The 22,500-nt window shown below is 39.7% G+C and overlaps 2 protein-coding genes across 3 annotated transcripts in view; one reads left to right on the forward strand and one right to left on the reverse strand.

The window, feature by feature from the left end:
• Positions 1–3,253: 3,253 nt before the first annotated feature.
• Positions 3,254–5,737, forward strand: LOC123512226. Its single transcript, XM_045268484.1, has 2 exons — positions 3,254–5,500; positions 5,572–5,737. The coding sequence occupies exon 1, from the start codon at positions 3,778–3,780 to the stop codon at positions 4,798–4,800; it is 1,023 nt and encodes a 340-aa protein (XP_045124419.1). The 5' UTR covers positions 3,254–3,777; the 3' UTR covers positions 4,801–5,500; positions 5,572–5,737.
• Positions 5,738–8,038: 2,301 nt separating this feature from the next.
• The window catches only part of LOC123512225, a 63,728-nt gene continuing 49,266 nt past the window's right edge, over positions 8,039–22,500 (reverse strand). Inside the window, exons 4-10 of one of the 2 annotated variants that reach the window (XM_045268483.1) lie at positions 18,834–18,942; positions 17,521–17,622; positions 15,931–16,083; positions 13,637–13,745; positions 11,764–11,900; positions 10,470–10,604; positions 8,039–9,336 (exon numbers count right to left, since the gene is read on the reverse strand). In XM_045268483.1, coding sequence (XP_045124418.1) covers positions 9,208–9,336; positions 10,470–10,604; positions 11,764–11,900; positions 13,637–13,745; positions 15,931–16,083; positions 17,521–17,622; positions 18,834–18,942 — 874 coding nt within the window. In that variant the 3' untranslated portion in view covers positions 8,039–9,207. Of the gene's footprint in view, positions 9,337–10,469; positions 10,605–11,763; positions 11,901–13,636; positions 13,746–15,930; positions 16,084–17,520; positions 17,623–18,833; positions 19,021–22,500 lie in introns of both variants that reach the window. The other variant, XM_045268482.1, reaches the window with a different exon arrangement.

Consider the following 22,500-nt stretch of genomic DNA (forward strand, 5'->3'; position numbering starts at 1 on the left):
GTTTACTGTAACTGTTCTAACGGGAAGCGAGTGAGTAGTGTGTACAGGCGGTCACCCTCATCCTCCTCCGCCCCTCCTCCGACCTCAGTCAGCTGATTTACGTAGCCCCGCCTCCTTGGCCTGTGTCTCCTCTCCTTGTCTGCTCTCCTTCTTGTTTCCTCTTTCTCATCTTATTCTTTCTCCTTCTGTCTCACTCCCAACTTTCATCTTCTTTCCTCATCTTTGCCCTTCATTCGTTCTTTCTCTTTCTTGTCTGTTTTTTTTTTTTCCACTTCATCGTTTTCGTTATTCTCCTCATTCTTCCTTTCCTCCTCCCTTCATCATTCTTGTTCTTCCACGTTGTCTATGTAACGTGCTTGAGAGAGAGAGAGAGAGAGAGAGAGAGAGAGAGAGAGAGAGAGAGAGAGAGAGAACGGCGTGGAAATAAAGAGCATGTGAGCTTAAAAAAAAAAAAAGAGATAAATTGACGTTCTTAAGGTACACCGCATAATGTTATAATGATAGATGAAAAAATAGATAACCAATCATCCACGTTTTGGAAAATAAGTCAACCTTAATTGGTTAATGGCACAGCGATGGAGATTTCATTGGTCTCGCGACTGGCAAGAGCTGCGGTCTGGAGTATCAAAACCTCTCCCCAGTGGTATCCCGTCAGACGGGGACCATGTCTAGAACTAAACGGATGTCTTTCCTGTGCTGCACAGCAGTTGCAGCCTCGCCTGAGCCCGGGGTGCGCCGCGCCCTGCTCAGCACAGAGCGCCGCTGGTGCCTAGCGATGATGAGCCAGGTGGCTGTGTTGACCAGAGTATATACTCTGGTGTTGACGTTCCATTTTGACGGGTGGCGGAAGGCGGCATCAGAGGAGTGGCGGAATGTCACGGGGCACCAGAGGCTGGACCTCAATGGGTTAGCGAGGTGCCCCCTGAGGAACCCCTCAAGGTACAGGCCTGGACGAGCCGAGGCGTGAGGAAGACCACGCAGGGCACGCTGGCAGACCTGCTGGCCGCCCTGCACGCCGGGCCTTCCCACCTCACGCTGCGGCTCCTCTCTAGCACCGAGGGCCTGCGCCTGACCTGGGGCGTGCCGGAGCCAGACGCGGCACACCCAAGCATCGAGCGGGGCGCCGCCCTGCCAACGTGCTCTGCGTGGTCTTCCTCACGCCTTGGCTTGTCCAGACCCGTACCTTGAGGGGCGCCTCGGGGGCAGCTTCGTCAGCCCCTTGAGGTCTAGCCTCTGGTGCCCTGTGACATTCTGCCACTCCCCTGATGCCGCCCGCCTCCACGCGTCAGACTGGCCATGAATCTAATTATGACAGCAGGCTTCCCATTCTTTTCTTTCTTTTCCACAGATGATGCAGAATCCTTGTTATGCTGTCATTTTATTCATTAAAGCGTTTTTTTAGTTACTGACTTCCACCAGAGTTGCTGTAACAAGTTAAATAAGATACTGAAGCTTTTGAGACCATCATTCCTTCAGAATATTCACGTTCCTATAATTTCTTAGTAACCTGCGCAGTTAGATGCTGCTATATGTAAAGAATAAATAGTAACATTCATAAACACCGTGATAGAATAGAATAAAGGGCCGAGGAAAAGGTAAAATGCAATGAGAAAGGAAACAATTAGAAGGGAAGGTCTCATACAAGATCAAGACTAAGACAAGTATACTCTGGAGAGGAGACGGCGCTAGTGATGTATTCTAGTGTTAACAGTAATATTTCCCTTCATATCTTGACCATCCCTTCTTCCTGGACCTTGTGGTGAGTACGGATGATGCCTCAATGTCCGGCAGTGGTGTGTGGTGAGTGTGAATGCTGGTGAAGGTGTTATGACTGAAAATAGAAGAAAAAGAGAAAATGTTAGAACTGCGAAGGTCTTGTTTTGAAAGTTAAAGTTTTCATAGTGATAGTTTAATGTTTCAGAAATTGTATTGTATGTTTTTTGTTCATTAGTTGTTGTTTAAGTGGTCCTTCATTGATGTGGTGTGGTTTACTGGCTTTATTATATGGTCAGGCTGTGGTGGTGCGTGGTGTGGTGTGGTGTGGTGGTGGTGGTGGTGGTGGTGGTGGTGGTTTGTGTGTAGTGGTAGAGGGGGAAGGGTGAGGATATGGCAGGCAGGTGAGTGGTATTGTATGTGGTATTGAGGTTTGTTTCAAGGCAAAGCGTGTTGTGAACTGATTAAAAGTGGTAATGGTTAATGGAGAACTTGGTGTTAATTGGATTAGGCTTCATTCTTTTCTTCCTTCCTTCCTTCCTTTTCTCTCGTCCGTCTTTCCTTCCTTCCTTGCTTCTTTCCATTATTTCCTTTCATCCATCTTTCCTTCCTTCTTCCTTTCTTCCTTCCTTCCTTTTCTTTCGTCCGTCTTTTCTTCCTTGCTTCCTTCTTTTTCCTTCCTTCCTTCCTTCCTTTCTTTCTTTCTTTCTTTCTTCTTTCATTTCTTCCGTTTTTCCTTCCTTCCTTCCTTTCTTCCTTCCTTCCTTTCTTCTTTCCTTCCTCCCTTTCCTTTTTCCTTCCTTCCTTCCTTCCTTCCTTCCTTCCTTCCTTTCCTTCCTTTCCTTTCCTTTCCTTTCCTTTCCTTCCTTCCTTCCTTCCCTTCCTTCCTTCCCTCCTCCCTCCCTCCCTCCCTCCTTCCCTCCCTTCCTCCCTCCCTCCCTCCCTTCACTCACTCACTCACTCGTTCTTTCATCTATTTCATTCTATTTTGGTTTTATTTTACTTTTTGTTTTGTTTGAGGCGATGAAATACGTAAGGCAGTTTGATTCATAGACATTTTTTATCAGTACTTCATCCTTCACCTTGGGAAAGCTTGACAACCTGATTAATTGATAGGATGTAAATAAGAAAGGTGATAATATTTTTCTTTCTCTCTCGGGAACTCTTTTACTGCTACACATTTTTTTTTTTTTTCCATGATCAGCAACTTGTTAGGCTGGGTGCACATGAGCCACTTTTTTATTTTATTTTATAGTCAGTGGCGGCCACAAAAAAAAAAAAATGGTCAAAATAGAACACACACATCTCACATCTCTACGCTTTCTCTCTCTCTCTCTCTTACACGTTACAAAACACAGATACAAGAACTTTATTATCTCTCCTGTTTCCATGTGTAATAAAACTTAAATTGTTTATAAAGGACAGTTAAAGCAGTGAAAAATTGAAGATATGAAAAAAAATGTATCATTTAACGGAAAACATCTAAAATATTTAAGAAAACGAAATAATTCCACTATGAAATAAAATTATAAAAGAAAAGATATAGTAATTTAATAAACAACAATAAACAGCTGGACAAATTACACTCAACGTCCCTCGTATCATAAACCCACCACGAGTCAAAACAAGCGAGGAACAGCGAGAGTCAATCCACCATAGTCACCCTTATAAAACCAGCATCACGTACGTTTTCTCTGACGGAGCAGCGGCGGGAGGCGGGAAAAGGAAGCACGAGGAAGATCTTAAGCAGGAAAAGACTTAATAAAACCACAAATCCAGCCTATATTTGGAAGCAATGTAGAGAGGTGGTGGTGGCTGGGACGTGGCGATACAGAGCCTGGAGAGCGAGAAGTGAGAAGAGGAGAGAAGAGAGACAGAGTGACTTGAAAAATGAATAAATAAAATAAACATTGTATTCATAAGTGAGCAACGAGAGACAGTGAAATAAAATGAAGTGATAATCCATGAAAGTGACATGAAAATAAAGTGACACGGTGAGACAATGAGAAGGAATTGAAGTGTATAAAGGATTGAAGTCTATAACCAGTGTAAGAGAACAGTGACATGGCCGTGGGCGTTGTGGGCGGCCTGGTGGGCGTACTGGGGCGAAATCTTAGGAAACGGCAATCAATCACTGTCCTCTTACTCCTCGTCTTCTCCTTGTCTCTCATACGTAACGCAAAACACGAGATAAAGATAGAGACCAGGGAGGAGAAAGAGGAAGAGAAGGAGGACGGGGAGGAGTACATCACGTCAGAGGAGGTGATGCACGCCCTTCGCCTCCTGGACAGCGCCGTGAGCACCGTGGAGGCTGAGTGCGGCAGGATGGTGACACTCGGGGGCAGCATCACGTGTTCCTGCGAGAAGAAGCTGTGCGGGGTTGACGGGGCGAAGATGGTGTGCCTTGACCCCGATGTGATGCCGCCGCCCCGTCACTGCCACGCCTTCAACTTCGGCATAGGCTACGAGTTCTCCTTCGACGAGGCTCTGGTGAACTATGGCTGCCGTGTCTTTGCCTTCGACCCCACCAACAACAACGTGACCAACAGAGTGTACCAGGTTAACACACTGGGCCTCGCCGCACCACCAAGGCCACCGTCACTCCGCAGGGCCTTCCACGCCTTGAACCTCGGCCTTGGACCAAAGGATCACACGCTACTCCTTAACCTGACGGAGGACGGGAGGCAGTACAGAGCAAACGTCGCTGCTTTCCTCACCTACAAGTCAGTCCTTCGCATCCTGGACACCCCGCGCGTGGACATCATTAAGATTGACATCGAAGGAGTAGAGTGGCAGATCCTACAAGAGATCCTGAGCGCTCCTAATGCTGCTGAAGTCCTACGAAATGTCCGCCAGATCCTAATGGAGGTGCATTTTGATTTCCTGAAGCCAGGCGCAAACGCTGAGGAACTTCTGAAGGCAGTTTGGAGGGCGCTTGCAGTCCTGCGCCGCTTGAAGGAGTTAGGATTCCACTTAGCATCCTTTGATCTCAATAACACGGGGCAGAAATTCGTGGTGTTTGGTACCATGCGTGTGGCTCTGTTCAGGGAGGTCACCTTGATTAGAAGAGGGGTTAGATTACGTTAGGTTAGACTAGGTTAGGTTGGGTTGGATTGGGTTGACTTGGGTTAGGTCAGGTTAGGTTAGGTCAGATGAGGTTAGGTTAGGTCAGGTTAGGTTAGGTTATGGTTGGTTAGGTCAGGTTAGGTTAGGTTAGGTTATGGTTGGTTAGGTCAGGTTAGGTTAGGTTATGGTTGGTTAGGGTGTAAAATTGTCAGTATGTCTGTGTGTAAGATTGAATGAATGTGTTATTTATTTGCTTATCTCTTATTGTGTATTTTTATCGTCTTTATTTATGTATTTCATCCACTTGTTTATTCTTGTATGTACTCGTCTATTTGTTTTATTTCATTTATGGCGGCTGCTTTCTTTTGTTTAGAGGAAAGAAATGTTTTGGAATTGAGAGAGAGAGAGAGAGAGAGAGAGAGAGAGAGAGAGAGAGAGGTGAGGGGAAGGAAGCAACTCTCTCTCTCTCTCTCTCTCTCTCTAGTGGCAAATATTAAATAAAACGCAGTGTGGCATACAAAATATTTCCTTTATTAAGACATATTAAATAACAAGGCACTCTCTATGTACAAATTCTATTATTTTAACCTACTTGTGTTTTAGTTCAGTCCGCCCTCTCAGCATTATGCGTTACCAAAGAAAATGGGAGTCACCTGTGTGTGTGTGTGTGTGTGTGTGTGTGTGTGTGTGTGTGTGTGTGTGTGTGTGTGTGTGTGTGTGTGTGAGGGGATGGAAAGTGTGTTTTGGACCAGGTGTGGGTGTGTTAGGAAACTGTACAGGTGATTTGAACAGGTGTGTGTGTGTGTGTGTGTGTGTGTGTGTGTGTGTGTGTGTGTGTGTGTGTGTGTGTGACATCTCTATCCCCTCAAGGAATGCACCGAAGCAAATTGAAAAAAAAAAAAGAGAAATGAAAATAGAAAAAAAAATTGTAAAAAATGCAACAGTAAAATTTAAACATCGAATCACGTCACGTTTTAGTAACACGCTGCACCTTTCCGTTCAGACTAACTCCCTTCCTCTGAGAGTCAATAATAGTGTCCGATATCCAACCCAGTGTTAGGAACGGTAGCTCACAACACCGTCCACTGAAAACAACCTCACTAACTCTTCCTTCCATAGTCTTTCTTGTGGCGATAAATTACTACCCCTGCTTTTGTAGAGGTGAATGTATAGATGACAGACTGTTAGAACATAAGAACATAAGAGAAGAGGGAAGCTGCAAGAGGGTGTTAGACCTACATAGGGCAATCCCTGTGTGAAATAGTATGTTTAACCCCTTTAGTACTGGGACACATTTTTACCTTGAGTTTTAGGTGTGATTAGACGGTTTTATTTACATTAGAAAGAGTCTATGGAGGACAGAAGATTAATGGCCAGAATCTTCACTATTTCAATCCCTACATAAGTTTCTGAAGCTGTATAAAATCACCAAATAGTAGCAAAATGAATACGAAAACATGTTCTGGTACTGAAGGGGTTAATTCTGTCTATCATCCACATCCATAAATTGATCTAATCTTTTAAAGCTTCCTTCACCTTTTGACTCAGCACTAACAACATCATTACTAAGTCCATTCCATTCGTCAGAGCCAGTTTGTCCCATTTCTCTCCTAAACCTGAAACTGTATTGATAACTTCCCGTATTCTTGTATGGATAAGTTGGTTTAAATATTTGCGTATAGATTAATTGTTCCCATATTTTTGTATTTATGATTGTATAGGTAAATGTTCCTGTATTATATAGATAAGTTGTCTCAATATTTCGGTATAGATAAACAATTCTCATATTTCTTGTTTAGATATAAAATTTCCTTAGTTTTGCTAAGATAATAGCACTGATAATTGTTCTTATGCTTTTGTATATGTAAACTGTCTCAACATTTGCGTAAAGATAAACTGCTTCCATATTGATTTTTGGATAAAGTTCCGTTGTTTTTGTATAGTAAGTATATGTATGAATTCCTCCCATAGTTTTTTATACACAACTGCTTAGATAAATTTCATACTTTCCACACATACGCTGTTCCTGTATTCACAAAACCTCCCTGAAGCTTACGGTGAATTCTATGGACCAAAACTTTCCCCAATAATTTCACTCTTTCCCAGTTGAACCAGTAGTAATATGTTCCCAAAGCGATCACAGATGAATATTAAGAGACTAACAACTGTCAAGAGGAGTAACTTGAGAACATTTTAAAGAGAGCAAATGCTACGATATAATTGTTTTCTTTGCTTTAATCTGTAGTGTGATTGGCCGTTCTTATAAGTAACGTGTAAGAGCTTTCCTTTTCTGTAATATGTTTTCTTTTTCTAATACCTCAAAATTCAGCCTTTATTTAATTCTGTATTTTAATTCCCTCACCTCTTCTCAAGTGTAACCTTTCAGACACTTTATTTTATTTATTTTTTTTTTGTGCTACAGTCATTTCTGTTCTGTAGGCGAGGAAAGACAATATTATCCTCCTCTTCTCTCGTTTCTGTGTCTTTTGCGGCTGTTTTATTAGTTTATTTACTCTTTTTGCTTTATTTTGTAATGTTAGCGAAAAAACGAAGTTGTGGAGTTTACATTATGTATCTATATAACTTTCCATGATAATATTTAGTGAAGAGAACAGTTTTTACAAGCCCATATATCTGTCAATGATAATAATAATAATAATAATAATAATAATAATAATAATAATAATAGTCCAGCAAATTTATTTACAATATTTAGAAAAGAAAATGGAATCCATAATTATTTTACAAGCCATCCATGCGTGTGTGTGTGTGTGTGTGTGTGTGTGTGTGTGTGTGTGTGTGTGTGTGTGTGTGTGTGACGCTATTATATATATATGTAATTCTGTATCATATATTAAGTTACTATAAGGTACAGGCGTAGTGGTATCTCTCTCTCTCTCTCTCTCTCTCTCTCTCTCTCTCTCTCTCTCTCTCTCTCTCTCTCTCTCTCTCTCTCTCTCTACATTCCTTCCTTTATATGAAGGAATAAGAAGCATAGTAATAATAATAATAATAATAATAATAATAATAATAATAATAATAATAAAGAGAATATCAAGACAAATGTTGCGTATTATACATATATGTACGTCTATATTTTTGTGGTTTGTTATCTGTTTTTAAAGTCATTTCCTTGTGTTTCGTAAATACATAAATAAATAAATAAATATTCTGTGCAATGCGGGTATTTTACGATAACAATACATTAAATAATTTCAACCTAAAACATCTTTATTCTTCTGTTTTCCCTGTTTTCTTATTGTGATTCCTTATTTGTGTTCCTCCATTGTTTCGACTTTCCTCTGTTTCTTTCCTCATTATTTCCCTCTTCTCTTTCTCTTAATCCTTTATTATTTACTGCATTATTTGTTACATCTTTTCCTACATTATTCTCATCGTTAATTTTCTTATTTTTTTTCTCTTATTTTACCTCTTTCCTCATTATTTTCCTCTTCTCTTTTTCCTAATCCATTATTTACTACATCTTTTCCTTCAAGATTCTCATCGTTCATTTCCTTTATTTTTCTCTTTTTTTTTACCTCTTTCCTCATTATTTCCCTCTTTTCCTTTTTCATTTTTTCATTTTTTTATCTTTTTTTCATTCTCTTACATTTTTATAATTTCCCTCAGTATACAAACATTCTTTTTCACAATTCAATTTTTTTCTCTACTTTTTTTTATGTATTTCAATGACTCCTTCCTATATTTCTTCCACATTTTCCTTATTACGTCTTCTTTGCTCCCTGGATTCTCTCTTTCTTTATCTTCTATTGTTTCGTTTCCTCTTTTTCTTATGTCATTTACTCTCTTATCCTTTTTCCTTCTTGTTTCCTTTGTTTTGTTATATTTTTTGCGCTTCCTAGCTTTTTCAGTGTTATTTCCGTATTTAGCACAGAAATAACAGTGAAAAACTCTATAACTTATCTCTACTTTCTTTTTTGTGTTTTAATTTCTGTTTGTATTTCGTATTTCTAGTATTTTTTCACTAGTATGTTTCGTTTTTTTTTTTTTTCATCAATTTTGTCAGTTTTTTCTATCTCTATTTCATTCTTATCACTGTTATTCGTGTATTTTCTTTATTTTTTCATCACATTACTGTTTGTTTATCTTTTTCTTTCTTTTTCATTATTTGTCCCTCATTTCAATTTTTTTTCCCTATCTATTACATTCGCGTTAGTTATTCATGTATTTTTTTTCAATTTTTTGTCATATTACCGTTCATTAATTTTGTTTTAGTATCACATATCTTTCATCTAGACACTTTTTTTCTATCTTTATTACATTTTTTATTAGTCATTCCTGGATTTCCTTCCATTTCTCATTTTATCCATCCATTTTATTCATCATTCATATTTTTCAAGCAATATTTTCACTCATCTTGGTTCTGCGTCTCTTCTCTCTCTCTCTTCCCGCTGCTTCGCCCCTCCTTCAGGCCAGCAGCATTTCCTCCGCCGTGTAGCGAGCGTCCATCAGCTTTACCAGGCCGAAGAAGGTGTTTTGGTGCCGCCTCACGGTTACCAAATTGCTCATCAGATCACGCACTCTTACCTTGGCGTTCTGAAAGGGATTGGAAGTGTTTAGTTAGGTTAGGTTAGATTAGGTTAGGTTAGGTTACGTTAATCCTTTTAGCATTGGGACAGCTTTTTACCATGAGTTTTGGGTATGATTAGACCATTTTATCGACATTAGGAAGGGTCTATGGAGGTCAGGAGATTAATGGCCAGAGTCTTCACTATTTTAATCCCCACATAAGTTTCTGAAGCTGTATGAAATCACCAAACAATAAGCAGAGTAGATATGAAAACGTGTCATGGTACTGAAGAGGTTAACCCGTTCAGTACTAAGACGCATATTTACCATGAATTTTGGTATGATTAGACGATTCTGTTTACATTAAGAAGAGTCTATGGAAGTCAGAAGATTAATGGCCAGTCTTCACTTTTAATCCCCGCATAAGTTTCTGAAGCTGTACAAAATCACCAAACCAAAGCTGAATAGATATGAAAACGTCCCGGTGCTGAGAGGTTTGAGATTGGTTTTGGGTTAGGTTGGGTTAGGCTTCGGTTAGATTTGGGTTAGGTTAGATTGAATTAGATTAGGTATGGATCTAGTTAGGTTTGTTTGGGTTAGGTTAAATTTTCTTAGGTTTCATTATGTTAAGTGTGCATTGGTTGTGTTTAATTTGCTTTGGTTTGGTGAAAGTTAGGTTAGATTTGACTAGTTTAAGGTAAAATTTCGTTTGGCTTTGGTACGTTACGCTGGGTTAGGTTAGGTTAGGTTGGGTGAAGGTTTCGTTTCATTGGAGTGGTGTCAGTTTTAGGATTCCGAAAAAAAGTTGACCAGTTTAGTTGCAGAGATGTGCTGATATTCGGAAACAGAGAGACAGTTCTTTAGTTTACCAGTGAGAGATGGAAGGAAGATTAAACACACACACACACACACACACACACACACACACACACACACACACACACACACACACACACACACACACACACCTTTTCACTCAGTGTCATTCCCTCCTCCTCCCTCCCTCCCCCTCACTCACTCACTCACTCACTCACTCACTCTCTCTCTCTCTCTCTCTCTCTCTCTCTCTCTCTCTCTCTCTCTCTCTCTCTCTCTCTCTCTCTCTCTCTCTCTCTCATGCACTCAGTCATCTTCCCTCCCTCCCTCCCTCCATCGCTTACCCTGGGCAGGAAGGAGAGGCCGCTGGTGAGGCAGGTTGGGGCGGGCCTGAGGGCGGGCAGCTGACACTCTAGGATCGGAATGTCGTCCACAAGGATTTGGTAACCTGCGCCCGACCTGCCGGACTCATAGAGAACCTGTGGGGAGCGGGAGTGTGAGGCGCCTTCCTTGTGGTATTGGTGGTACTAACGTGTATTCCGTGGCAGTGCATACAAAAATAATTAATCAGCGGGAATATTAACATAGATTCATTCGATAACTAAAGAAAGGCTCTGATTAATTGGTAGTGGTAGTAAAAGATCGTGACATGCATACAAAAATAGATAGAATATTAACATAGATTCATTCGATAACTAAAACGACGCACTGGTTAATTGTTATTGGTAGTAAATGCGTGTAGTTCGTGACATGGATAAAAAAAAAATCACTAATAGATAGAATATTAACATAGATTCATTTGATAACTAAAGAAAGACTCTGATTGATTGGTATTGATAGTAAAAGATCTTAGTTTCGTGACTTGCATATAAAAGATTACGAATAACGGAGAATATTAGCATGTATTCATTTGATAACAAAAAATAACTCACTATTTAACCTTGGTATTGATGGTAAAAAGATAATTTTCCCCAACTGTCATGTAAAACTGACACAAAACAGAATATTAAAAAAAAAAAAAAATCGTTCAATAACTAATAAACGTATTAAAGAAAGTCTCCATTAACGATGACATTGATAGTAGAAGTGTGTATTTCGTAACATGCTTACAAAAAAATCGCGAATCACAGAGAATATAAATAAAAATTCGCTCGATAAAGTACAAACACTAAGCAAAGTCACTTATTATACAGAGCAGTGAAGAATAAAAAAATCATAAACAAACATACAAAGTCACTACACACACACACACACACACACACACACACACACACACACACACACACACACACACACACACACACACAGAACTTCACAAAAACAAACATTTCATAGCAAACATACAAGGAAAACACTAGTACAAACACACATAGAAAAATTAAAAGAAGAAAACAGATCTACAAAACCAAACACGAGAGAGAGAGAGAGAGAGAGAGAGAGAGAGAGAGAGAGAGAGAGAGAGAGAGAGAGAGAGAGAGAGAGAGAGAGAGAGAAAGAGAGAGAAGAGACACAGACACACACACACACACACACACACACACACACACACACACACACACACACACACACACACACACACACACACACACACACACACACACACACACACACACACACACACACACACAGCAGACTTACCTGAGCATAAAGGTAATAGAGACCAGGTTCCTTCACCGTGACAGTTCCTTCGTCCAGAGTGTATTTGCTGTTCAGGCCGAGTTTGTCCATCCAGTTAGCAGGTGTCCAGTCCAGGTGTTCCCCGGCGCCGTGGTAACCTGTAGAGACGGCCAGATTAGCTTTAGTTTTATTTGCTCTGGTAGGTAAAATGCTCGTATTCTTAAACGCATCTGTGCTTCACCTCACTATTTGAAAAGGATTTATTTACATTTACACGAGTTTTTAAGGTGGTTTTGCTGTTCTAGCGGCAGAGTAGCAAGAATTCTACATTACTAACTGGAGAAGCACTCTTTTAAACCCCCGCTATTCATCTCGGTGGTCTTAGAAAATAGTCGTGGTGACAGAATAAAGCGTTTCTAAACACGGAGCAAAGTTAAGTTAGGTTGGACTAGGTTAGACTAATTTCGTTTGATTTGGGTACGTTATGCTGGTTTGGGTTAGGTTAAGTTGGGCTAGGTTAGGGTTAGATTAGGTTTGGTTAGGTTTTATTTGCTTTGGTAAAAGATAGCTAGGTTAGACTAGTTTAGAATAAAGTTTCATTTGATTTGGGTGTGTTTTATTGGGTTGGGTTAGATTAAGTTAGGTTAGGGATAGGTTTGGTTGGGTCTGGTTAGGTCTCATTTGCTTCAGTAGGTAAAAAGTGTCGCGTCTAGGCGGGAAGGAGGGAGTGTTACGGTGTTGGTGCTTGGTTTGAGGTAAGGTAAGGTTAGGTTTCATAAGGTATGGTTAGGTTAGGTTAGGTAAGATAAGATATGGTGAAGTAAGGTAAGGTAAGGTATGGTATGGTAGAGTAAGGGTGAGGTAATGTATGGTATAAGGTAAGATATGGTAAGGTAGGTTCAGGTTTAAGTTAGTTAGGTTAGGTTAAAGATTAAAAATGTATGTATTCTAGTGAAGGTTAGATAAAGTTAGGTTAGGTTAGGTTAAAGATTAGAAATTAAAAGAAGTCTAGTTAGTTATTAAGAATACAAGAGGATAAGATCATTAAGGAAGCTGCAAGAAGCCGTCACACCTACACGTGGCAGTCTCTGGGTGAAGAAAACCATCTTAATCCACTTATCAATCTCATTCATAACCTTGTCTAATCTTTTGAAGCTCCCTATTGACTCTGAGCGAAGAGTAGACAAAGGTATAGTTAGGTTGCGTAAGATTAGGCAAGATTTAAGATTAGAATATATAGGAAGTCATGGGAAGATTAGATAAGATTAGGTTGCGTGTGGTAAGATTAGGTAAGATTAAAGATTAGGAAATATAGGAATTTTTGAGAAGATTAGATAAGATTAGGTTGCGTGTGGTAAGATTAGGTAAGATTAAAGATTAGGAAATATAGGAATTTTTGAGAAGATTAGATAAGATTAGGTTACGTGTGGTAAGATTAGGTAAGATTAAAGATTAGGAAATGTAGGAATTCTTGAGAAGATTAGATAAGATTAGGTCGCGTGTGGTAAGATTAGGTAGAAAGTGTAGGAAGTCTAGTAAAGATTGGGTTAAAAAAAGATTAGGCAGAGAGAAGACGTAAGAGGAATGAAGTAGGTTTAGGTCACGTTTGATTAGGTGAGATAATGATATTGAGAGGTTATATGAAAGATTAAACAAGAAATGAAGAAAGATTTGAAGACCAGACTGTTAGGTTAAATTAGATTAGGTTAGGCTCTGGATTAAAGAAAGCAAGGATAGAGAGAGAGAGAGAGAGAGAGAGAGAGAAAGAGAGACAGAAAGACAGACAAACCGAAAGACCCACCCACACACCACACACACACACACACACACACACACACACACACACACACACACACACACACACACACACACACACACACACACACATACGTACCATGAGATGTAGTGTTGACGGAGGAGGCGCCGAAGTGGGCAAGAGTGATAAGGGGACGAGTTCGGCGCCATCTTCTGTGCTGCTTGTTCCTCAGTCTCCTCTTCAGCTTCTTGGGTCAGAAGGGAGGGAGACAAGGACGAGGGGAGAGGGAGAGACGAGGGAAGAGAGAAAGACGAAGGGAGAGGGAGAGAGACGAGGGGAGAGGGAGAGGGAGAGAAGGACGAGAGGAGAGAGAAAGACGAAGGGAGAGAGAGAGACGAGGGGAGAGGGAGAGAAGGACAAGAGGAGAGGGAGACATGAGGGGAAAGGGAGAGAAGGACGAGGGGAGATGGAGAGAATGACGAGGGGAGAGAGAGACGAGGGGAGATGGAGAGAATGACGAGGGGAGAAAAAGAGAAGAACAAGGGAAGAGGGAGAGAAAGACGAAGGGGAGAGAGAGACGAAGGGAGATGGAGAGAATGACGAGGGGAGAGAGAGAGACGAGGGGAGATGGAGAGAATGACGAGGGAGAGAGAGAGACGAGGGAGAGAGGGAAAGACGAGAGAGACGAGGGAGAGGGAGAGAAAGACGAGGGGAGAGGGGAGAGAGAGACGAGGGGAGATGGAGAGAATGACGAGGGAGAGGGAGAGAAAGACGAAGGGAGAGAAAGAGAGAGAGAGACGAGGGGAGAGGGAGAGACGAGGGGAGAGGGAGAGAAAGACGAAGAGAGAGAGAGAGAGAGAGAGAGAGACGAGGGGAGAGGGAGAGATGAGGGGAGAGGGAGAGAAAAACGAAGGGAGAGGGAGAGAAAGACGAGGGGAGAGAGAGACGAGGGGAGAGGGAGAGGGAGAGAAAGACGAGGGGAGAGGGAGAGGGAGAAAAGACGAGGGGAGAGAGAAAAAAAAGGGGATATTAATGAGAATGACATGGTGTGCTTTATTTTTCTTATTTTGTGTGTGTTTATTGATTTGTGTGTTTGTGTTTGTTTTTCATCTTATATTACTTTTTTTCTTCTTCCTGTGTTCTTTTTCATTAGTTTCATTTAGTTTTCTTTTATTCTGCCTTAGCTTTCTTTTTTTTCAAGTTTCTTCCTTCCTTTCACCAAAATAGTCTTAATACTCGTAATTTTCACCATTAATCACCTCAACCAGCTTCTATTTCCTTCACCAAACACCGAAAACAAACATTTATTTCATTCACCAAACACCCAAAGCAAACATTACTTCCATCACCAAAACACACAAAACAAACCGCTAATATAGTCACCAAACACAGCAACAAACATTTACCTCTTTCACCAAACACCACAACAAACATTTACCTCCTTCATCAAACACCACAACAAACATTTACCTCCTTCACCAAACACTGCAACAAACATTTCCCTCCTTTACCAAACACTGCTACAAACATTTACCTCCTTCACCAAACACGGCAACAAACATTGACCTCCTTCACCAAACACCACAACAAACATTTACCTCCTTCACCAAACATTGCAACATTGATCTTCACCACAACATTTTACTTCCCTCACCAGTCACCACAACAAAACATTTACATCCATCACCAATCACCCAAAACTAACATTATTTCAACCCTAAAAAAACCCAAAAATAAGAAATCAGAACCTTTATTTCTATTTACCAACAACGCCGATAATAACAGACACTTCTCCAAGCAAGGAAGAAAGTTTATTGGAATTTTAGAAAGCAACACTTGGCTCGTATTCCCAATCACTTCTTTGTTTCACCTCCACTGTTTCAAAAGGGTTTATTTAAGTTTACACGAGTTTTTAAAGGTGTTTTTACGGTTCTAGAGACAGAGTGACAAGATTTCTACGCTATTAACTGGAGAAACGCTCTTAGAAACCCGGCTAATTATCTCTGTGGTGAGATAATAAAGCGTTTCTGAATAAGGTCCTCATACACAAAACTTCTGAATTTGATAGATTGATAGATAGTTTATTGACCACAGCTTGTCACTTTATACTGTATTATGTTAAACTAAAATATCATACTAACAAATACTGATAAACTCTGAAACTCCTACCTGCTGTATTTCCCTCTTCCTATAACCTGAACTCATTAAAGAGGGAGGTTTCAAGACAATTATCCTTCTTCTTTTTTTTTTTTTTTTTATTGCTAACTCTGTCTCAGACCTGGTTGGGGACGGCATCTCAGTGAGGAGGTCTTTTGTTTCGTTTTTGTTCACCCTTTACCCAGATTTCTCCTTAGATTAAGAATTGAACTAAGATACCCAATAGTTGCAGTATGAAAAAAAAAAGAAAACCGTATTAATTTCCTCACACTTACCTTGCCATATAAGTTACTGGTAGGGGGATGTGCAAACTCCGCTGGTGCTGTCCTTTCCGGGTTCTGCTCCACCACCTTCGGGATCTCCAGACTCTCAGGGCCCTGGGACACTACACTGTTGGAGCTCGTGTACCCATCGTGGCGGGAGGTGGCCTGAGGGACGCGTTGGAAATTAAGTTTTTTTTTTTATTAAGTAATAGAGAAAATCTGGTTAAGGGCTTAATTAATAAAAGAACAAATTAGATGCCAGTCTCCGAGCAGATCAGAGAGCTAGAAATGAAGGTTTTGTTTCATGTGAGAGGGGAAATTTGACTAAAAGTAACAAGATTGATAAAAACTTAAGACCCACCTAGATGCCAGTTCCCGAGCAGGTCAGAGAGTTAGAAATGAAGGTTTTGATTCATGTGAGGGGAAATTTGACTAAGAGCAACAAGATTAATCGAGAAAAGACCCCACTTAGATGCCAGTTCCCGAGCAGATCCGAAAGAGTTAGAAATGAAAGCTTCTGTTACGTAAGAGAGAAAATCTGGCTTTGGGCAACAAGATTAAACAAAAATGGCTCGCTTAGATGACAGCCCCCGAGCAGAATTTTTTTTTTTTTTTTTTTTTAAGGTGTAAATCTGGTTAAGGGCAAGAAGATTAAACAAAAAAAAGTGCCCCACTTAGTTGCCAGTTCCCCGAGCGGAAATTACTTTTTTTTTTAAGTAAGAAAAAAAATCTGTGGCAAAATTAATAAAAAAAAAAATACCCACTTAGATGCCAGTTCCCGAGCAGGTCCGAGTGTTAGCATTTTTTTTTTTTTCATGTGAGGAAATATGGCTCAGGGAAAATTAATAAAAAATAGGCCCACTTGGATGCCAGTTCCCGACCAGAAATTAACTATTTTTTACGTAAAAGAGAAAAATCTGACAGGGCAACAAAATCTAAAGAAAAAATATGCCCCACTTAGTTCCCAGTCCCCGAACAGAAATATATATTTTTTCATGAAAGCGAAAAATCTAGCTAAGGGCAACAAGATTAAACAAAAAAGGGACGACTTAGATGCCAGTTCCCAGCAGCTTGTATAGAGTTAGCCAAAAGAGGATGTGGTGTGGTGTTGTGAGGTGTGGATAGATATGATGTGATGTGACGTGAAGGGGGATTGTTTATTTGGGAGTTATTGAGGTGAACAGATTGAAGGATTAGGGAAGATTAGGTAGGGTTGTGTGAAATAGAGAAGGTGTAAAGTTTGTGTTTCGTGAAAGGATGTTAGGTAAAAAAGTGAAGGGAGAGAGAGAGAGAGAAAGGCAAGATTGTCAGGAGAGATGTTACATGTGGGGAAACTGATACACACACACACACACACACACACACACACACACACACACACACACACACACACACACACACGAAAAAAATCACAATGACTACACTTTTTAGTCGTTAATTCTACAAAACAAGCAAGAATTAGTTAATTAAATCACTACTACTTATTTTTAAGAGAGAGAGAGAGAGAGAGAGAGAGAGAGAGAGAGAGAGAGAGAGAGAGAGAGAGAGAGAACCATTATAGACTCACTCACGCATATTAACTACCAAACTACAGCTAACTACCTTTACGAATGAAGTGCGGAAGACAACTGATTCAGGACTCTTGTCAGAACGGGCCCGCTGCTTTTGTTGTCTTTTCGGCGCTCGCCTGGATCCGTGCAGGCTCTGAAGCGGGGGGCGGGGGGAGCAGCTGTTAGTGGGTGGCTGGTGGTGGTGATGTATTGAAGGGAATGTGTGTGTGTGTGTGTGTGTGTGTGTGTGTGTGTGTGTGTGTGTGTGTGTGTAGTCACCAGATGTTATATATTATTGTGCTCTACATACTTACATAGTTTGGGAAGGAAAGTGGGTTGTCAAAGTTTTCACACACACACACACACACACACACACACACACACACACACACACACACACACAGATGAAGGGTCATGCAGTACATTATAAAAGGTTAAAGAAAAAATGTTTTGTTAGGAGTACGATTACAAGCTTGCTACTACTACTACTACTACTACTACTACTACTACTACTACTACGACATCGACTTCTACTGCTGCTGCTGCTACTACTACTACTACTACTACTACTACTACTACTACTACTACTACTACTACTACTACTACTACTACTGACTACTACCACTACTACTACTACTACTACTACTACTACTACTACTACTACTACTACTACTACTACTACTACTACTACTACTACTACTACTACTACTACTACTACTACTACTACTACTACTACGACATGGACTACTACTACTACTACTACTACTACAACGACATGGACTACTACTACTACTACTACTACTACTACTACTACTATGACATGGACTACTACTACTACTACTACGACATCGCCTACTACTACTACTACTACTACTACTACTACTACTACTACTACTACTACTACTACAAGAGTGGCTGAAGTAGTAAATGTTAAGCACACAGACAGAATCAACAACCTTTAAGATGTATAGACCTTAATTGGTATGAACTACAGGCCACTGCTCCTCTAATTACTAAGCTTACTCGTCTGCTGCAGGGTTAATCACACACACACACACACACACACACACACACACACACACACACACACACACACACTGCTGTTATCTTTTTTATGCTTTTATTTTTATACTTCATCTGCATAATTTTCTCCCTAGTACAGTAATTACCGAAGAGTTTTGCTAGTAAATCAATTAGTCTAATTATAATACAAACTTCTGTTACTAACTAAAGAAAAAAAAACTCAGTGCAAAAAATACAAAATATACACAAACAAAGCAGTTACCCTATAAACTAACCATTTTCTCTGTGTAGATCATTTTCTTTCACGACACTTAAAGATAAACTTCAATAAACGTGTCTCACCTTGGTGTGGGACCTCCTCTGAGTCAGCCGGGACCTAAGGAGTGGCGCGGGGCCGCTGGGTATTCCGAAGGCGTCACCATTAGTAGAGTCAACCTGACGTACAACAGTCCTGGAGGAAAGGGTGGGAGTGCCTGAGGAGCTTGGCAACCTCGGGCGTCGCCTCTTTGGCACCCACAAGTTGCTTACTCTGCAGGCGAACAGTAGCGGGGGTGTTAGTGGCGGGAGCGGCGGTTAGAGGGCGTCGTGGTGTGAGGTGGAGATGTGGGTGGGATTAGAGGAGTGGCACGTAATGGTAAGCTGGGAGTGTAGGGTGGCTGAGTGGTTGTAGGCACTGTGTACTGGTTGGTGAGAGATTTGTAAGACTGTCAGTGGGAAAGATAGGATGAAATTAACCCCTTCAGTACTGGGACGCATTTTTACCATGAGTATTGGTGTGTGATTAGACGATTTTATTGACATTAGGAAGATCAGAAGATTAATGGCCAGTCTTCACTATTTTATTTCCTCACATAAGTTTCTGTAGCTATTTAAAATCGCCAAATAGTAAGCAGAATGAATATGGAAACTCGTCATGGTACTGAAGGGATTAATGAAGGATAAAAATATAGAATTGGAAGTGTGGAGGATAGACAAATGGAAGGGGTGGGTGAAGGAGAGGAAGGATAGTAGAGAAGAGGGTGAAGGAAAGGTAAACTGATGGATAGAAGCATGTAAGGAATGGAATTATAGAAAAATGGAAGGAGAAAAAGAGATAAAGAAAGGTGAATAAAATTGAAGGTAAGGGAATTAAAGAAAGGAAGGAAGGAAGGAGGAAAGAAAGAAGAGACACTGAGAGAAATGAATTGAAAAAAAGTGTAAAAAAAGACGCAAATGAAGAAGTGAGAAGAAATCAATGAAAAATTGACAATACAAACATATAAAAGGGAAGGAAGGGAAGAAAAAATAATAAATTGAGAAGAAAAGAATAAAAACTAAAGGAAAAAAAAGGAAACAAAAGAAGAAGAAATAATTTTAAGGAAGAAACACAAAACGAAAGGAGAAAAAAACAGGAAGAAAGAAAAAAAAATAACTAAGAAGGAATAAAAGAAAACAAAAAATAAGAGAAAAACCGAAAGAAAACGAGAAACAAAGAAACCAAACACAAAGAAGAATTAGAAAGAAGAAGAAAAAAATGAAGAATAGAAGCAGAAAGAAGCAGAGGAGGAGGAGGAGGAGGAGGAGGAGGAGGAGGAGGAAGAAGAGGAGGAATATCAGGAAAAAAAAAAAAAGTGGAAAAGGAGAAGGAGGAGGAAGAAGAGTAGGAGCATCATGAAAAAGAAAAAGGAGGAGGAGGAGGAGGAGGAGGAGGAGGAATTAGAGTAGGAGTAACAGGAGAAAGAAGAAGAGGAGGATGAGTAGGAGGCAACAGATGTAGGGAGGAAATGAAGTAATAGCGGAGTCATAAAGAAACATGAGCTTAATAAGGAGAGTGTGTGAAGTCTCATGAGTGGTGTGAGGAAATCATAATGCGTCACTGAAGCATTAAATGAAGCTTTGTGGGGACTGATAGAATGTATAAGGAAAATGTCGGAATCAATATGGACAGTTACAAATAAGAAATAATTTGGTAATGTTGTTGCTTTTTTTTTTTTCTAGGGAGAAGATGAAATGTACACACACACATACGGACACATACATACATACACACAGGAAATGATATATGGACAAGAAATATACAAGGAATGAATTAATTTTGTTGTGTTTTCATTTTTATTTTATAGGAAGAGAAAGAAATATAGACTCACTTTTTTTTTTTTTTTTTGTGTGTGTGTTTGTGTGTAAGAGAGGAAATCTGGCCAAGACCAACAAAAATAATAAAAAAAGGCCCATTTAGATGCCAGTTCCCGAGCAGTTACACACACACACACACACACACACACACACACACACACACACACAGCAAACTAATACAGAGACAGGAAATATACAAGATAAATAAATTAGTATCAGTTTGTGTGGTGTTGCTGAAATAGTACTAAAAAAAAAATAGGTTATGAGAAAACTAGTACTACAAGATTAATGGCATTATTCATTCATTCCACCTTAAGTAAACCCAACAAAAATAGATAAGTGAATAAATAAACCGTCTTATTTTCTAACACAATTCAGATTTTCATGTACGGATCTTTGAATATGTTTCTAAATATTGTTCTACTAAAAGAAATAAATAGTAAGAAGGAAATGGAAGGAAATGAGAAGGAAAAGTGAAAATTGAACAGAAAGAATAAAGAAATATAAAGACGAATGATTAAAGAAAGCAAAAAAAGTGAAAAATAAACAGGAACTTGTGAAAAAATGAAAAAAAGAAGGAAAAAAAGAAAAATGTGAAACACTAGATAGAAACAATAAAAAGATTAATAAAACAAAGAACGTAAAAAAGGAAGAAGTTGAAAAAAAAGACGAACAGAAAATAAACGAAGAAAATAGATAATAAAAGAAAAGAGAAAAATGTGAAAAAATAAATCAAAACAAATAAAAGACGAACAATAAAATAGAGAAAGAAGAAAAAGAAAAGGAAACAGTTGAAAAAAAAAATGAGACGAACAGAAAATAAACGAAGCAAAAAGACGAACAGTAAAAATGGAAAAAAAGAAAAAGAAAAAGGAAAGAATTCAAAAAAGAGAAACAGGAAGACGAATAGAAAAAAAAAAAAAAAGGAAAAACTATTAATAACTACCAATGCATCCTTTCACTTCGGTCGAGAAACAAACAGTGTCAGGAATATCAGTAACTATCAAACGAACTATCAATAACTATCAAAACCTATCACTAACTATCACTAGCTATCAATAATTATCACTATCAATATCTATCAAGCAAACTATCACTTACTATCAAACTATCAATAACTATCACTAACTATCAATACCTATCAAGCAAACACTGCAAGGAATATCACTATCAATCTATCCTTTCACTTGGATCAAGAAGCAAACACGGTAAGGACACACAACTCGGCGCCAAGGCGGGAGTTTGTTTGGTGTGTGTCCCGCGTTTTCTGTGAATTGTGAATGAACGAGAAGAAAAATGGGGACACTTTAATATATTCGCTTCTGTAATCTTATCTTTCCCAGTAACTCGGTCAATTTCACGTTTATAATCGTCGTGTGTGTGTGTGTGTGTGTGTGTGTGTGTGTGTGTGTGTGTGTGTGTGTGAAAAGTATGGTTATCTTTTTTTTCATGTTACATTCCACAAACTTACTCAAATTCAGAGAGAGAGAGAGAGAGAGAGAGAGAGAGAGAGAGAGAGCAAACATATCTCACCAGACACACGTGAGGCAGCGCAGACGCAACACTAGCAACAAGAACCAGAAGAAAAACAAGAACAAGAACAAGGATAGAAAAAAAAAGAGTAAATAGAAAACGAAACGCGATGCCAAGGCGCGTACAGCAATCTCAAAGGAATGTACGATAGTCTGGCGGCGGCGGTGGTGGTGGTGGTGGTGGTGGTGGTGGTGGTGACGTCACGAGTGTAAACAAACGGTGAAGCAACAATACGATACACATCCATGAACAATACTTACTTAGACTGAATTATTTCCTCGTCGTATTCCATTACAGAGAGAGAGAGAGAGAGAGAGAGAGAGAGAGAGAGAGAGAGAGAGAGAGAGGTAGATGGAAGGATATC

The sequence above is a fragment of the Portunus trituberculatus genome, chromosome 33 (assembly GCF_017591435.1).
Source record: "Portunus trituberculatus isolate SZX2019 chromosome 33, ASM1759143v1, whole genome shotgun sequence".
Taxonomy (NCBI): Eukaryota; Metazoa; Arthropoda; class Malacostraca; order Decapoda; family Portunidae; genus Portunus; species Portunus trituberculatus.

Bases quoted from the DNA above. Each gene is read 5' to 3' on its own strand.
- LOC123512226 (XM_045268484.1), top strand. From the start codon at position 3,778: ATGGCCGTGGGCGTTGTGGGCGGCCTGGTGGGCGTACTGGGGCGAAAT.